The following is a 17,537-nucleotide window of genomic DNA, read 5'->3' on the forward strand; positions in this document are numbered from 1 at the left end:
TGCAAGCAATGTGACTAATGAGTTAGTTGCGAGATGATGTATTACGGAATGAGTAAAGAGACTTGCCGGTAACGAGATTGAACTAGGTATTGGATACCAACGATCAAATCTCAGGCAAGTAACATACCGATGACAAAGGGAACAACGTATGTTGTTATGCGGTTTGACCGATAAAGATCTTCGTAGAATATGTAGGAGCCAATATGAGCATCCAGGTTCCGCTATTGGTTATTGACTGGAGACGTGTCTCGGTCATGTCTACATAGTTCTCGAACCCGTAGGGTCCGCACGCTTAAGGTTTCGATGACAGTTTTATTATGAGTTTATGAGTTTTGATGTACCGAAGGAGTACGGAGTCCCGGATGAGATCGGGGACATGACGAGGAGTCTCGAAATGGTCGAGACGTAAAGATCGATATATTGGACGACTATATTCGGACTTCGGAAAGGTTCCGAGTGATTCGGGTATTTTTCGGAGTACCGAAGAGTTACGGGAATTCGCCGGGAGAAGTATTAGGCCTTATTGGGCCATACGGGAAAGAGAGAGGGGCTGTCTAGGGCAGGCCGCGCGCCCCCCCAAGGCCTAGTCCAAATTGGACTAGGGGGAGGGGCTGCGCCCCCTCCTTCCTTCCCTTCTCTCTTCCCTTTCCTTCTCTCCTACTCCTATTACATGGAAGGGCTCCTGGTTCTACTAGGAAAGGGGGAATCCTACTCCCGGTAGAAGTAGGACTCCCCTAGGGCGCGCCATAGAGAGGGCCGGCCCTCCCCCTCCTCCACTCCTTTATATACGGGGGGGCACCCCATAGACACAAGTTGATCTTCGTGATCGTTCCTTAGCCGTGTGCGGTGCCCCCCTCCACCATATTCCACCTCGATCATATCGTTGCAGTGTTTAGGTGAAGCCCTGCGTCGGTAGAACATCATCATCGTCACCACGTCGTCGTGCTGACGGAACTCATCCCCGACACCCTGCTGGATCGGAGTCCGGGGATCGTCGTCGAGCTGAACGTGTGCTGAACTCGGAGGTGCCGTACGTTCGGTGCTTGGATCGGTCGGATCGTGAAGACGTACGACTACATCAACCGCGTTGTCATAACGCTTCCGCTTACGGTCTACGAGGGTACTTGGACAACACTCTCCCCTCTCGTTGCTATGCATCACCATGATCTTGCGTGTGCGTAGGAAATTTTTTGAAATTACTACGTTCCCCAACACGGGGGCGCGCGGTACCGGCATGGAGTACGCATGAACAACCCCCGTCCAGGGATTCTGGCCGGCCTGCCATGGTGCCGACGGGAGCGGCTGCTGCTGCTGACGAGGGGCCCCGCCCTGGGCGGCCGACTGCTGCTACTGTGGCTTGCGACCACCGCGGCGCTTGGCGGGTGTCGGCTGCTGCTGCGGGTAGGGGAACCCGGGTGGGGGCGGCGCCTGGAAGGAGCCCGGAGCGGGCCGCGGCTGAGGGGCCGGGGCGGTGGGCGGGGCGCCGACGTGGGTGCCGACGGTGAGGACCGTGTGAGTGTCCCGAGTGCGCGACATCGTCATCCTCCTTTCCTCCGGCTTCAGGTACGCCACGAGCTTGGGAAAATTCGGGTCGGTGATGAGGGGGATGTTGGAGGCGGCGTTCCCGAAGTAGTCGTTCAGGCCAGCGATGAGCGTGCTGAGAAGAAGCTCGTCGGAGACCTTCTCACCGAGGTCATGGAGCTCGTCAACGAGTTTCTTGAGGCACATGCAATAATCGTCAACGGACAAGTCGTGTTGCTGACACCCAAAGAACTCGCCGTGCAAGAAAACCTTGCGCTGGAGCGCGTTGTCGGTGAAGAGGCCGTTGAGCTTGGTCCAGACGGCGAGAGCATCATCCTCAGCAGAGACCACCGTGTGGAAGTGGTCCTCCGAGATGGTGGTGTAGAACCAACGGGTGAGAGTGGCGTCGATGGTCATCCACTCCTCGTCGTCTTCCATGAACCGGGAATCCACAGAGCCATCAACGTGATCCCGGAGATTGTACTCACGGAACACAAGGGAGAAGTACGTCTTCCAGGCATAGTAGGTGGGGGTGAGATGATCGAGGACGACGGGAACCCGACCGAGGATGTTGAGATCGCGGATGAGAACGGGGTCGGGGCTGGCGAACGGGTTGGTGCGGGTGGTGCAGGTCGTGCCGGAGGATCCGAGGGATGCCATGGGTGCGGGATGGGAGGTGGTGCGGCGCGGCCCGGGAGAGGCGGCGCGGCTAGGGTTAGGGATGAGGGGTGCGAAAGCGGGTAGGGGAGGTGGCGGCTGGACACGGGCGGCAGCGCGGCGGCAGCGGCGTCGGGGTGTGGCAGTGACGGCGTGGTGCGGCAACAGCGGCGGTGGCGGCAAGGAGTAGGGTTAGGATCGTAGGTATGATACCATGTTGAAGAATAAAGTTTTGGCAATGCAACTCGATGTATTGATCGGTGGATACCGCATGTATATATGCAGTACAAGGTGGGCCTCAGCCTGAACTATACAAAGACTAGAAGGTGGGCCAAGATACAAAATATACATGCACAATCATATATTCAACACCCCGGCAGTCAAAGCGTCGGAGACGCAAAGACTGGACCTGAACTCCTCGAAAACAAGCAATGTGGAAGCAGCCATCAAAGAGTGCCGTGCCACTGCTACTCCAAAAGACATGTCAGCATCCTTCATTGCCTCCACAGCCTCTATGTTATCAGGATTGACCAGAAGCTTGCTGCAACCTAGAGACTGAGCCAATTGCAAAATAAATTTCAACGCCACTGCATCTGCAGGTAGTGCATCAACACACATGTGGATCTTCCAGTTACCTCTCCCTATAAAAGTTCCCCCGATGAATCTCACAACACAGCTCAGCCACACCCTGCAGTGTTCATCTAATTAAAGGCACAGTTTCACCATAAGTTCGATTACATATTTCCTTCTTGGAGGCATCACTTCGGAGCAGGCAGCTTAGAAATGCATGAGGTGTGCGTCTGATATCCTAAAATACCACATACATGTAGCACTAGTGGGCCGACGGGACAGCGCTAAACAAGCCAAAATGCATCCGTTTCAACATAATTCCTTGTTTTGTCACTAGCCTATACTGATGTTGGCCCATTAAGCAGCCAGCCCTGTCTGCTTTGAAAAGTCCCCCAGCAGGCAGCAGGAACACCACCAAAAAAAACACAGCAGGAAACAAAGGAGGTCCAAATCTTTTGACGGCGGTCACAGATATTGTATACCAACAGAGCAGAGACAACACAAACCATTTTATTTTCCCAGGTGCACAAGCTGGATGAGATGACGACCTAGAACTGCATCACACCAGCTGCAATAAATACGCTAACTATACTAACATAAGCCCAGCAAAAACCGGTTACTTCCTAGTGGACACTGATCACTCAGATGCCAGACCTATAACTAGTCTTCTCTAGTTATGCCCCGCAAGAGAAAATAATATATTCTTCTCTGGTAATGAACTCAATATTACATTGCGATTACACACGACAGACTGCTGAGCTATGAGTAGGATGACATGAGTGGGCCAGCAAAACAAACCACATAATTTGTGTGACCGTGCCGAATTTAACGAGATAAGGTTTGCTGGAAGTTTTTGACCACAAAATTATCATCCGAGCGTGTCAGAACAGCAACCCATCCAACTGCTCAGTCTGGTTATCACACGCCATGCTCCGCTGCGATAGGCCAGCCACTTGCAAGGAACTGGTTGCAAGTACCCCAAAAATAAAATGGTTCGTTCAGATTTGATTTATACCGACTTAGCTCACATGCGCCTTGCTATAGTCATCAGCAGCTGCCGATAGCGATGGTATAGTAACAGGAAATCCAGGTCCCATCTGCAAGAAAGTTCCTCCGGTAAGAGACATAAAAGATAAGAGCAATCCAAGGAGATGCTGCCCGCCGTCAAAAACCCAGGGCTCAACCCTGGACAGGCGGTGGAAACTACCAAGCTGGAGCACGGTATGTGAAAATGAAAGATGGAAGAAGTTGGGACAATGCTCGTAAGGGTTACATTTGAACATGTTTAGGTGTGATATCACAAGCAGCCTTACTTTCAGTTTACACCGCTAACAATGACAGAGCCACTAGCAATCATTGCAACTCTTGATAGTACTAACATACTGATCAAGCTGTACAAACACAGCATAGGTTTAACTGTAGCATTTCACAAGACCTCTCATGGGACAATACAGACCACCAAAGCCAGAATCATGTCAGACAACTAAAATACCATCAGGGTCAACTTGATGCAAACCATTAGCAAAGTTATCAAGTACCTAGCAGTAATTTCACCTTTCTCCGTATATAGGGTCAACTTAGAGAGAGGAAGGATCCTCGCTCTAAAGATAATAGTGCACTTGCTAGTGCTGCGAGTCCAGTACAAGCCTACTGTTTCTAGCACATTGCTCCATAACTTTCACAAAAATACTCCCTCCAAACCATATTAATTGTCGTTCATTTAGTATAAAGTTGTACTAAATCAGCGAAAATTAATATGGATCAGTGGGAGTAGCATAATGGATAAATACGCACTACTAATACTACCTACTTTCAAGAGTACAGAAAGAGTTTTGCGGAAGAAAGCATGCATAATTTCAAATTTGTTTCGCACATGCACAAATAAGTGATAATGCCTGCGGGACAACTAGTACCAAAATGTCTGGCACTCAGTTTTTTCCTTTTTTCCTTTTCAGTTATGCTGATTTTCCAGATTATGAAGCCATGTGCCCTTTTTCAGTCTTCTGTAGCCTTTCATATCTTATTTTGTAGAGTATTTATTATTGTTACTCAAATGTAAAGTAGAGCGCTCCCATAATGTTGTCATAAAAAGGAATATAACATATAAGGTCGTAAGAAGATGAAAACCGAAAAGGTCTTTTAACATGTTATTAATTTTGGGTGAAATATTATGTGACATACCTAGAAAGTGAAACCAATGATACATCAGATAGAAGTGGAAGAGAAAAGAGCTTACTGTGCTACTCAGCGTGAACTTCTTCACGTATCCAACATATTTTGAAGCTGAAAGAAAGTGAGTGTTAATAGCTTGGATTTAATACCATCATCACAATTATCAGAGAAACAATATGTAAATATCAAAACGTGCATGGAGAGAAATATTAATATCTAAGAATGAGCTATTGCCTAATTCGCCATCTGAATTAGGTACTCAAATTGATTTCTTAAACTGGGCACTGGCGTTTCATGTCAAGTGTCCAAAGTATTGAAACTGACAGAGAAGGATCAAACAAAATCAGTCAGACTCAGAGTTCATACACGGAGACGAATTTTGAAACATGGTTTCAAGCGCACCAGTTATGAACAGTAAAATCAGAAAAATACTAGAAAAAAATCTGAATATTTTTGTATCATACATGGCAGAGTGCTCTACTCGCGTATGAAGTTTCACGAAAAAATGAAATCCATGGTATTCTAGGCAAAAAAGACAAAATCGGTGCTAAAAAAAGACACTGTTCGAAGTAATTTGGAGATCCAATTTTCTTTTCTTCGCTAAGAATGCCATGGGTGTCATTTCTGAGTGCATGTGAGTAGACCAGTTGACCAAGTATGATACCCCAAAATTTTAGAATTATTTGAATTTTTGGCTATTTTTTATATACTTTCTTGTAATGGGTGTGCGTGCACCCATGTTCACCTTTGTATTTTAATGTATACCACAATATAAAATAGTTTGAAGTTCATAAATTTGTAGTTGAGTAATATTCACTAATAAGGTACAATGTTGATACAAAATATTGGTATAAGCATGTTAGCAGCACTAGCCGCTCACTTACTTTTCTTTAAGCCCACCGGCTTAGCAAGTAAAAGTGCATTTACGAAAGCACCAATATTTTCACGTAAACTCTCCTCAGAAAAATTGATCTGCAAAAAACAACACAAACTATAATGAGGAACAACACAGAATTGCAAAGTAAGGAGTTGCTTGACTATGTACATAATTATATTGATAAATTCACTAGGCATATGTGTATTAATATTGATGGCCATGTCCCATACCTTTCCAAGGCCAACATGCACTATAGCAGTTTTATCTATCTTGAAATCAACACGACCTGATTTTGCCGCTTTGACAGCACCAGAAACATCATTTGTCACAGACCCTAACTATAAGATTTGAAGTGTCAAGAAAGGCAGAAAACTTCAGTGTGATTCCAAAATAAAATGAAAAGGGAAGATGCCTACCTTAGGATTTGGCATCAAACCACGCGGACCCAATATTCTAGCGACCTGGAGAATCAGTCAGGTTGTTAATGATATGTCAACCAAGAAATAACATAGGTGTCCAAAAGCCCACACTGATACCTTTGAAAGCCGAGGCATGAACATTGGGGTTGCTATGCACTTGTCGAAACTTAGTTTGCCTCCTCCTAATATGTATAATCATAGGTGGAAAAAAGGAATTCCAATCAACAAGAATGTCAAACATCACAGATGAAACTAAGGAAAACATAGGATGGGGTACTAGGGAGTGAGAGCAGGTATTGGTGATATTCCAAGGAAAGTAAGTTCCAAAAACCGTAACATACTAAAGGAAATAAAGTACCTTTGCGAATCTCCTCAATCAGCTCGTCACCACCAACAACATCTGCTCCAGCTGCTCTAGCTTCCTCTGCTGCAGGCCCTTCCGCAAATACTGCTACCCTAACAGTCTTATAAAGAGAAGGACCTCAGCATGAAGTACTCATATAAAACAAAGGCACCATTTGGGATGCAAGAACTCTTTTTGTTGTTCCTTACGAAACAGAGATGGTGTATACCCAATGCCTGTAAAATAGGCTGTGAACGATATTTAGAAAGGTACCTTGCCAGTGCCATGCGGCAAAGTTATGGCGCCACGGACCATCTGTATGCCAGGGAAATTTTTGGTCAGTGTCAGAAGATAATTTTCCAGTAATCTAACGTTCACAAGCAGATTGAAAAAAATTAAAAAATTCATGAGGCAACTTGGCTATTCAACTGGAGAAGAATTAGTTAATCATCATTTCTTAGCATGCACAAAACCTCTGGCCAACATTTCTTCTTTATTAGAATGTGTTAGATAGGCCTCAACAGGTATAGAGACAAGACTTCAGCAGCATCCCTGTTAAATCACATAGCTTCTACACTGGCTTCAACACATTGGGGAACTTTGGTTTCGTGGCAAATACAATGTCATACACTAATATCAGCTGGGCTTTTTTACAAGAATCGACAAATTATTCCAATCAGTTAGCTTCTTACATCTGTGTTTTTGTCGTCATAACTGGTTGATCCAGTCATGAAACCCTAGATCATGCCTCGTACAGGGAAGTGCTAGCCACATGAAGGAGAAAGGGAGCACGAGTGCTGGAAAATCGTGCATGCTGAATCACGCAGCACGCAGGCTGTGTTGTTTGTGCGTGGAACCAGAAGATGAGAATATGCAATTGCATGTGCTTCAAACCTTCCAACAGAACCATGTGTACAAAATTGCACAAGTGTGTCAATTAGGTTTATCCGGTAATTGCAAGAAAATGGCGTACTACGGCACTGGAATTGCTAACCTTGCCAAATGACTTGGCTCAGTAACATGACACCTAGATGACCGTTTTTTGAAGGCACTAAGTTGACAATCAAATCGAACTTCAACAAATAAGCAAAAGATCAACAAAACAGATGCTCTGTGGGATTGATACAGAAATCAGATACTCGATGCTTATGCCACGAGAACCACAGCTTCAGCCATTACCGGTGGCTTGAGCAAATGAGCTACTGTGAAAGACCAGGAAAGATCACATACACTCAAGTGAAACCAGAGTAAACAGGTCTTGGCAGTGCAGCAGCAAATGCAGCTGGCAATAAGTGGTTCAGTAACATGGCAGGTTAAATTTCCATAGAGTAGCAATAGTGAGAAAATATGACAGGATAAAAGGTGTGCTTCAATGTACTTTTTAAAGAAGCGAAGCAGACCTGGTCACCACGACGTGGATCAACGCCTAACATCACATGAGCTTCCACTGTTTCAGTAAAATTCCGCTTCTTCTCATTTGCACTGGTCTGGAAGAAAACAACAGAACAAAGTAAGACCATTTGATTACTATTTCTTGACTAAACAATTAGATTATCAAGTTTTGTGGAACATAAAGTGTGTGAAACATAAAGCATTTCTACATTTTCCCACACTTGACAGCTTAAAAGTCATCTTATTCTTATATGTCCCATGAGAATTGAACATTGAACAAAGGTCTTGAATGTATGGAGAGAAAGCTAATGAACACCATTCACAGCTACTTTTTTTTCTCCAGCATCACAGTGAGGTTTATGTTTTATAAACCTAAAAAAATTAAGTTAAAACCCAATCACATTTGGAGCTAGGAAAAACACATATTTAGTACGATTAAGATTTTCATCACCGCTGTTCATTTTGCTGTTCCTCTTTTTTATACCTCCTAAAATGTGATAGGGTTTGATTTTCAAGTTATACATGTTAATAGAACATCACCTCCCCCACATATTCTATTTTCATAGTTATTCGACACCTCTTACACATGGTTTCCAGAGGGTTATTGCCAGGAGGGTAGTTTCCCACTGAACATTTTTCCCAAACATCCTCCACAAAACAATCTCAGAAGTAACCACAGTGTACTCTTACAACTTACAAGCGTACTCTTCTGAAAATTACACTATCCTCTCTTCAAGTATATTTTTTAAAGCTACTACACGTATACTACAGAATTCTGTCACTAATCACTCGCAGACAAAATAAGCTTTCTTAGTAATGTTAGAGATCTTGCTTCATAGGGGTGTTGCAAGACACCTAAACTGACAACTAATTGCAACTTATCATGTTAGAATCAATAATCTATTACCTAGCCGCTTGAGCAAGGACACTTTGTGGCTTTTCATCACAGAAACAATTCATCATGAATAGTTCAATCTAACAAAAAATATTGCCGAACGCATGAACTTGGCTCGTTAACCGTTTTAGCTCAAAAAATCCTACAAGACTGAAAACGCTCCAAAGATCCTGTGTTCAGAATGCCCCAGGTCGTTTGTGGTAGTTCAGCAGTGATACAAGTGTATGACACATGAACTTTATTATATTCATTTAGGTTTCACTATTTCACCGTAACAGAACAACATAACGTCATGTGTAGCATCTCAAATCTCAATGCAAACCACATGCCTAGAGCGAAATTGTGGTGAATACTGGATAGAACAGTAGCTTGCATAACATATTAACATGTAATGTGCTGTGAACTCTGACATGTGAAGGTATTATCAGAGAGGCGGACACTTGGCCAGCAAGCAGAAAAGAAAATGGAGCCAGCAATGGCGCTGGATCAGGACTAGGAAGAGCAGAGGCAGCAGATAGTAAGACTCAGAGATCAGGTCCTGCCGGTCTCTGCCACAACTGAAGTAGTGCAAAGAGAACGATAACAAGGCAAGGGAGGCTTGGTCACCATTTAGTGGTTAACTAAGGGTTCAGTAAGATGGTACAATACTAGTCTAGATCAGTCAATTCCAGGTCTTCTGCTAGGGTATAAGTTGGCATCATTTTGGTTCAATCAACAAGAAAATCTCTCTTCCAGAATGTTATAGTTAACCTAATCTAGCGCTCTGTTTTTCCTACCAGCGCCATTAACATCTTGCGCCCATCACAACGCCTATGAACTTTCCCTACAACCTAAGGGCAAAAACAAGAATGCAATGAATGTTTGTATCATCTACATACAAAGATCATATGCCAGTTTGAGAATGCTCAACTTATTTTAAAGCTGTTGTGGAGAAACTAGAGTCTTGTTTGCATACAGGGTGTTGATGTTAACTAACATGGCAAAATGAAACACAGTTCGATATTTCTTCTTTCTTCTGTTAGCAGAACAAGATTTTAAACTATGTTTCTGTTGATTATAGCAAAATCAGTTAGCCAAACAGGGTAATAAGTCAAATCAACTCAGGTAAAACAGAATTGTTATAACCAAACAACAGTGCCAAAGGCAGCATAAACAAAATGGATTTGCTAATTCCCATTTAGATGAGAGCTAGACACACCCTAAACAAAATAGGAGCATTCTTCCTAGTATGATAGAATCCACTGTCACAGCAACAACAACAAAAACATACATCAAATTCGTCTTAATCCCATCCTAAAATTTGTAGTCGCATTCCAGTTAAACTATGGCTATTTCACCAACACTCCTTCCCATTGACTAAACAAACAAAATCATGCTACTTCAAGTGAGGTACTCTTCTCGATGTGAAAACCTTAGTGCTATGAAACCATGTCCAAATTATACAAAGCTATGATCCCCAATTGGAACATAACGAGATTTTTGATTTGCGAGTTTGAACCTCGATGAACCGAATCACGAGAAGTGCAGACCTTGATTTCGCGGAGTGCATCGACGAGATCAATGGCGACCTTCTGCGGCCGCTTCGCAACGGGTATCAGCGATGGGTACGGCACCGTCTCCTCCTCCACCGGCACGCCGAAGATGGATCTCCTCGACCGCTCAGCATTCATCTCAATCCGCTCCGCCTCGCCGCGCAGATCCTGCTCATTCACCCCTTCCCCAGCCCCATCTTCCGCTGGACGGTCTTCCGGAAGTGGCGCAACCCTGCTCGGGTACGACACCGGCGCGATCGCGGGCCCCGCGTCCTTGACGAACCGCACCTCTTGCCGCGTAAACTGCCGCGGCGGATTCGGCGGCTGCTGCTCAAATCTCCTGGGAGGCGAGTCCTGCCACCCGGGGCTAGCGCTCCGGGCATCCGGCGAGGAGGCCTCCTCGGGTGGGGCCTGCGGCTTCGGGGCGTAGGAAACGGGCTTGATGGTCGGCGGTGGGGGGTCGCCAGAGTTGGAGGTGGAGAAGCGGAAGAGCGGGAGGAGGCGATGGGGATGCGGGTGGCAGCGGGAGTGGGAAAGGAGGAGGCGGAGGTGAGCCATGGTGAGGGCGTGGCGGCGGCCGGCGGCGAGGGGTGCGGCGTGGGGTTTAAGTGAGGAAGCGATGGGAGATGGACTGAAATGGGAGGGTTTCCCCTCTCATGGGCACTGGACTGGGCTCGATCTGGTGCACACTGCTATAGCACGAGTCGGCCTACTAGGACGTTTTGGTTTAGGCCCAACTAGCACTGCTATAGCACCATCCAGTTCGGCATCAGCAATGGTGTTCAGACACATTACAGACCCAACAACACTTAAGGCGTTTGCCGTCAGGGAAGCATTGGCTCTAGCGGACGACTTGTATATTCAGAGGATTCATGTTGCATCAGATTGTAAGGTGGTTGTTGATGACATTCAGAAGCATCACCGATCAAGTTATGGAGCGGTAATCCAGGAGATCATTACTCATTCTTCTTATTTTACGTCGTGTAAAATAGTTTATGAAAATAGGAGCTCAAATTTTGAGGCTCACAATTTAGCGAAGCATGCTCTTACCCTGGGAGGTGGCCGCCATGTTTGGTTAGGTCACCTGGGAAATCTTTCGTCCATTTCTGTAAACATTGTGACGAGTTAATAAAGCTTCGGTGAATTGTCTCAAAAAAAAATCCAGTTCGGCACGAAATTCTAAACAACAAAAAACAAAAACAGTTCGGCACGTTCCCTTCAGTTAGTTTTTTTTTCTTTCTCTCGGCGGCGCCACTGCCGCCGTTGAGACTCACCTTCCCTACCATGTTTTCCTTGGAAGAAAGGATTATGGCTGAACAAGGGCGATCTAGATCGCTACCCCGTCTTGGTCTCTTTCGTTTTGGGGAGTGGGAGGTCTAGGGTTCTTTCGTCCGACAATGTTGTTTTCTTGGGGCTAGAGATCTCAACGGATATTGCGCCTCTGGATTGTGGCTCTATACGGGAGAAGTGGAAGTGATGCTTATGGATCTAGGCATACAGGAGGAGGAACTCGACGATGTCATGGTGAAGGATGAATACGCGACCCCGCTGAAGCAACTAGATGGATGGTGTTGGTGCAATAATTTACCTCCTTATTTTTTGGAAATTGTTGTCATAAACAGTGTGGGGACTAATATATTTGCTAGTGCACACAGAGTGACAAGTCCCTGAAGTCATGAGGAGTTTGGTACAAACTCCGAAGATAATTTCTTGCGTGGCAGCGAAAATTAAAGTGACCCCCCAAAAATTGCTGACGTGAAGCAATTGGTTCGGTGCTTGTCCGAAGAAATTGACTGCAGCCGAGAAGTTTGAAGGCGAAGCAAAGACATAGTATTTGTTTCGTAGTTCATCTTTCTGTTTCTTGGATAATAGGACCACCGTAGTATTAAGAGGGTATAGTGTTAAGCTTACGATTCTCTGGTGCTAAACTCGAATCCTATGAGAGATGAGAGAAATATCTTTGTGTTTCGAATAAGTCCTTGTTAGCAAGAGATGAAATTCTTCTTCGTTGCGAGAGATTTGATTCAGATCGAGGAGTTAGCATTTCTTGCTCCGCAAGTAATGTTACCATTGTGCTAAAAAATCAGACCATTAGAAGGTTCATGAGGGAGAACTCTATAAGTTAAGCACTACGGGGAGGAAGGAAGACTATTACTTAAGAAGATACACTCCGGCATGAGCGGACATCACGCCACTGCTCGGACCATGATCGGCAAGGCTTTTCCAATTGGTTTTTATTGGCCAACTGCAGGCGTCGACGCCTCTGCATTAGTACAGTGTTGCCCAGGCTGTCAAGTGTTCTCCAAACAAAGCCACCCCCCTTGCAGTCCTCCGCCTATCACTATAACTTGACCTTTTGCGATCTCGAGGCTAGATATGGTCGGCCCACTCAAGGACGGATCAGGAAAAAAAAATCTACTTGTCATGGTGGACAAGTTCACTAAGTGGATCGAAGCAAAGCCAGTTACCTTGGTCGGAGCCATCCCAATAATTGAGTTCATCTCGGGGTAGTGCACCGCTATGGTATCCCGGACAGTCTGATCACAAACAACGGGACAAACTTTACGGCCAAAGAGGTCAAAGCATGGTGCGCAAAAATGGTATCAAGCTCGACTACGCGTCGGTATATCACCTGCAGTCAAACGGGCAAGTGGAATGCGCCAATGGACTAATTCTCAGTGGCATCTAGCCTAGGCTAGTACGCTCCCTTAAAGAAGCCGACTGCAAATGGGTAGAAGAACTTGATTCCGTCCTCTGGGGTTTGTGCACCATGCTGAACAGATCCACTGGATATACCCCATTTTTCATGGTGTACACCGCCGAGGCAGTACTCCCTTGCGACATCATACACAACGCACCTCGGGTACGCACGTATGAAGAGAGGAAGGCCGAGTTAGATTGATAGGATGCCCTGGACACCCTAGAAGAGGAGCACAATGTTGCTCGGGCACGATCTTCCATCTACCAACAACAAGCCCGATGATATCACAGTCGGGATGTTCGTGCAAAGGACTTCAACGTAGGAGACCTAGTCATGAGGCTTCATCCAGAGAAGTAGAAGCACAAACTCTCCCCTAAATGGGATGGGCCATTTATCATTGACCAGGTCCTCATTGGAGGCGCCTACCGAATTCGAGATCCAGTGGATGGCCGTCTAGAACCCAACCCCTGGAATGCAGCGCTACTCCAATGTTTCTATGATTGAAGCCCCGAACACTGCTCATCTATGTACATACACCACTTTACTTTTCTCTTGTTTTTATGTTTTAGACACCTCGGGGACATCTTTTGAATGACCTCGAGAGCAAAAACCAGTATGGCATGTTCTTTTCAAAATATGTGTCGTTCCACCTCTTACACACTATTGTCTTTCAAGCCAAAATATGCATCGGTTGGACTTAAGATTTTGCCAAGCTGGATTGCCCGTCTCCTGTGCTTGCCCCTTACATTCCCGATCATTCGGCTAAGGGGCAAAGGGAGCACCACTGTGATTGTTACTCCCTGGTCAGGCGGCATAGTACCTCAGACGGACAAAGCCGAAAGCTAGCGCTCTTAAATGTACAAATCATTCAGCCATGACATATGAATAAAGTGGACGGGGTCTTTCAAACCTCTACCAAGGGCTTTACCCGCGAGGTCGTCCGCCTTCAAACTCATGTGCCTGACACAACTACTCGAGGAAAGGAACTGTTGGAAGAACTATTTTTCTCGGAAGACGTTTCTTACGTTAAACAGTAATATAACATAACTCTCTGCCTCACTCTTGTCGCTCAAAACATATAGCTGATGACCCACAAGTATAGCGGATCAATTGTAGTCCTTTCGATAAGTAACAGTGTCGAGCCCAACAAGGAGCAGAAGGAAATGACAAGTGGTTTTCAGCAAGGTATTTTCTGCAAGCACTGAAATTACCGGTAATAGATAGTTTGGTGGTAATGTAATTCGTAACGGGTAACAAGTGACAAGTGTAGCAAAGGTGCAGTAAGGTGGCCCAATCCTTTTTATAGCAAAGCACAAGCCTAGACAAACTCTTATATGAAGTAAAGCGCTCCCGAGTGACACATGGGAATTATCGTCAAGTTAGTTTTCATCTTGCTCGTATGATTCGCTACTTCGATAATTTGATATGTGGGTGGACCGGTGCTTGGGTGGTGCCCTTACTTGGACAAGTCTCCCACTTATGATTAACCCCTCTCACAAGAATCCGCAACTACGAAAGAAGAATTAATATAAATCTAACCATAGCATTAAACATGTGGATCCAAATCATCCCTTTACGAAGTAATGCATAAACTAGGGTTTAAACTTTTGTCACTCTAGCAACCCATCATCTACTTGCTACTTCCCAATGCCTTCCCCTAGGCCCAAATCATGGTGAAGTGTCATGTAGTTGACATTCACATAACACCACTAGAGGAAAGACAACATACATCTCATCAAAATATCGAACGAATACCAAATTCACATGATTACTTATAACAAGGCTTCTCCCATGTCCTCAGGAAAAAAAGTAACTACTCACAAAGAATGTTCATGTTCATGATCAGAGAGGTAATAAATATCATTAAGGATCTGAAGATATGATCTTCCACCAAGTAAACGAACTAGCATCAACTACAAAGAGTAATCAACACTACTAGCAACCTAGAGGCACCAATCTGAGGTTTTAAGGCAAAGATTGAATACAAGAGATGAACTAGGGTTTGAGATGAGATGGTGTAGTTGAAGATGCTGATGAAGATTGATCTTCCCACAATGAGAGGATCATTGGTGATGATGATGGCTTCGATTTCCCCCTCTCGGGGGGGGGGGGGGAGGGGGAGTTTCTTCGACAGAATCACTCCACCAGAGCCCTAGATTGCTTCTGTCCAGGTTGCGCCTTGAGACGGCGTGCTTTGTCCTGAAAGCCTCCTTATGTTTTTCTCTAGGTAAAAACACTTCACATAGCATAAGATGGGCACCGGAGCCTGGCCAGGGACCCCACAAGCTCAGGGGTGCGTCCTGGGGGTAGGGCGCGCCCCCCAGGCTTGTGGCCACATGGTGGATCCCTTTCTAGTACTTCTTCGCCCAATATTTTTATATATTCCAAAACAATTCTCCATAAAGTTTCAGACATTTGGAGTTGTGCAAAATAGGTATCTCGGAATTGCTCCTTTCTAGTCCAGAATTCCAGTTGTCGGCATTCTCCCTCTTCATGTAAATCTTGTAAAATAAGAGAGAAAAGACAAAAGAATTGTATCCTAAAGTGCAATGACAACCCATAATATGATAAATACCAACATAAAAACATGATGCAAAATGGACGTATCAATAGCCGGATTGCCTCGTCACTCGAAGCACCTAGTTTGATTACTTCGGCTAGTAGTAAGGGACACTCCTCGGCCACTGACCGAGGAGGTAGAAGCCGATGGCTGGTTGATAGAGTTTGGATGCGCGGTTTGAATAATGACGTAAAGTACTTTGATACATAGAGTCATACATAATAATTTAATTACACCCGGTCTTGAAGGAAATATGCCCTAGAGGCAATAATAAAGTTATTATTTATTTCCTTATTTCATGATAAATGTTTATTATTCATGCTAGAATTGTATTAACCGGAAACTTAGTACATGTGTGAATACATAGACAAAACATAGTGTCCCTAGTATGCCTCTACTTGACTAGCTCCTTAATCAAAGATGGTTATGTTTCCTAACCATAGACATGTGTTGTCATTTGATGAACGGGATCACATCATTAGGAGAATGATGTGATGTACATGACCCATCCATTAGTTTAGCATTATGATCGTTACAGTTTCATTGCTACCGCTTTCTTCATGACTTATACATGTTCCTCAGACTATGAGATTATGCAACTCCTGAATACCGGAGGAACACCTTGTGTGCTATCAAACGTCACAACATAACTGGGTGATTATAAAGATGCTCTACAGGTGTCTCCGAAGGTGTTTGTTGGGTTGGCATAGATCGAGATTAGGATTTGTCACTCCGTGTTTCAGAGAGGTATCTCTGGGCCCTCTCGGTAATGCTCATCACTATAAGCCTTGCAAGCAATGTGACTAATGAGTTAGGTACGAGATGAAGTATTACGGAACAAGTAAAGAGACTTGCCAGTAACAAGATTGAACTAGGTATGATGATACCAATGATTGAATCTTGAGCAAGTAACATACCGATGACAAAGGGAACAACGTATGTTGTTATGCAGTTTGACCGATAAAGATCTTCATAGAATATGCAGGAAGCAATATGAGCATCCAGGTTCCGCAATTGGTTATTGACCAGAGACGTGTCTCGGTCATGTCTACATATTTCTCGAACCCATAGGGTCCGCACGCTTAACGTTCAATGATGATTGGTATTATGAGTTTATGTGATTTGAAGTACCGAAGGTTGTTCGGAGTCCCGGATAAGATCACGGACATGACGAGGAGTCTTGAAATGGTCGAGACATAAAGATTGATATACTGGACGATGTTATTCGGACACCAGATGAGTTCTGAGGGTCACCGAATAAATATCGGAGTGGCGGAAGAGTTATCGGAACTACCAGAGAAGTAATGGGCCTTATTGGGCCTAGGGAGAGAGAGGGCAGCCAAGGGCTGCCCCCCCCCCATGGGCCTAGTCCGAATTGGACTAGGGGGAGGGGCGGTGCCCCCTCCTTCCTTCTCTTTCCCCTCTCCTTCCTTCTCCTCCTAGTTGGACTAGGAAAGGGGGAAACCTACTCCTACTTGGAGTTGGAGTCAACCCCTTGGGCGCGCCCCTTGTGGCCGGCCGTCCCCCTCCTCTCCTCCTTTATATACAGGGGAGGGGGGCATCCCATACGACACAAGTTGATCAAGTTGATCTTTTAGCCGTGTGCGGTGCCCCCCTCCACAGATTTCCACCTCGGTCATATTGTTGTAGTGCTTAGGAAAAGCCCTGCGTCGGTAACTTCATCATCACCGTCACCATGCCGTCGTGCTGACGGAACTCTCCCTCGGCCTCAGTTGGATCTAAAGTTCGAGGTACGTCACCGAGATGAACATGTGCAGATTGCGGAGGTTCCGCGTGTTCGGTACTTGATCGGTTGGATCGCGAAGATGTTCGACTACATCAACCGTGTTGCTTAACGCTTCCGCTTTTGGTCTATGAGGGTACGTGGACACACTCTC

General features: G+C 45.3%; 1 protein-coding gene across 1 annotated transcript; it reads right to left on the bottom strand.

The window, feature by feature from the left end:
- Window positions 1-3,180: 3,180 nt before the first annotated feature.
- Window positions 3,181-11,042, bottom strand: LOC123156903 (50S ribosomal protein L1). The gene is made up of 10 exons (XM_044575095.1): window positions 10,376-11,042; window positions 7,960-8,046; window positions 6,833-6,874; window positions 6,575-6,680; window positions 6,334-6,398; window positions 6,214-6,258; window positions 6,028-6,135; window positions 5,805-5,892; window positions 4,985-5,031; window positions 3,181-3,845 (listed from the first exon to the last, which is right to left on the bottom strand). The coding sequence occupies exons 1-10, from the start codon at window positions 10,934-10,936 to the stop codon at window positions 3,768-3,770; spliced, it is 1,227 nt and encodes a 408-aa protein (XP_044431030.1). The 5' UTR covers window positions 10,937-11,042; the 3' UTR covers window positions 3,181-3,767.
- Window positions 11,043-17,537: the final 6,495 nt, after the last annotated feature.

Source organism: Triticum aestivum, chromosome 7B (assembly GCF_018294505.1).
Source record: "Triticum aestivum cultivar Chinese Spring chromosome 7B, IWGSC CS RefSeq v2.1, whole genome shotgun sequence".
Taxonomy (NCBI): domain Eukaryota; kingdom Viridiplantae; phylum Streptophyta; class Magnoliopsida; order Poales; family Poaceae; genus Triticum; species Triticum aestivum.

What these genes read in the sequence shown, in the direction of transcription:
- LOC123156903 (XM_044575095.1), bottom strand. Translation starts at nt 10,936, where the DNA reads ATGGCTCACCTCCGCCTCCTCCTTTCCCACTCCCGCTGCCACCCGCAT. An exon ending in TCATGCCTCGGCTTTCAAAG is followed by an intron (nt 6,259 to 6,333) that starts GTATCAGTGTGG and finishes CTGATTCTCCAG; the next exon opens with GTCGCTAGAATATTGGGTCC. An exon ending in GTTTGATGCCAAATCCTAAG is followed by an intron (nt 6,136 to 6,213) that starts GTAGGCATCTTC and finishes CAAATCTTATAG; the next exon opens with TTAGGGTCTGTGACAAATGA.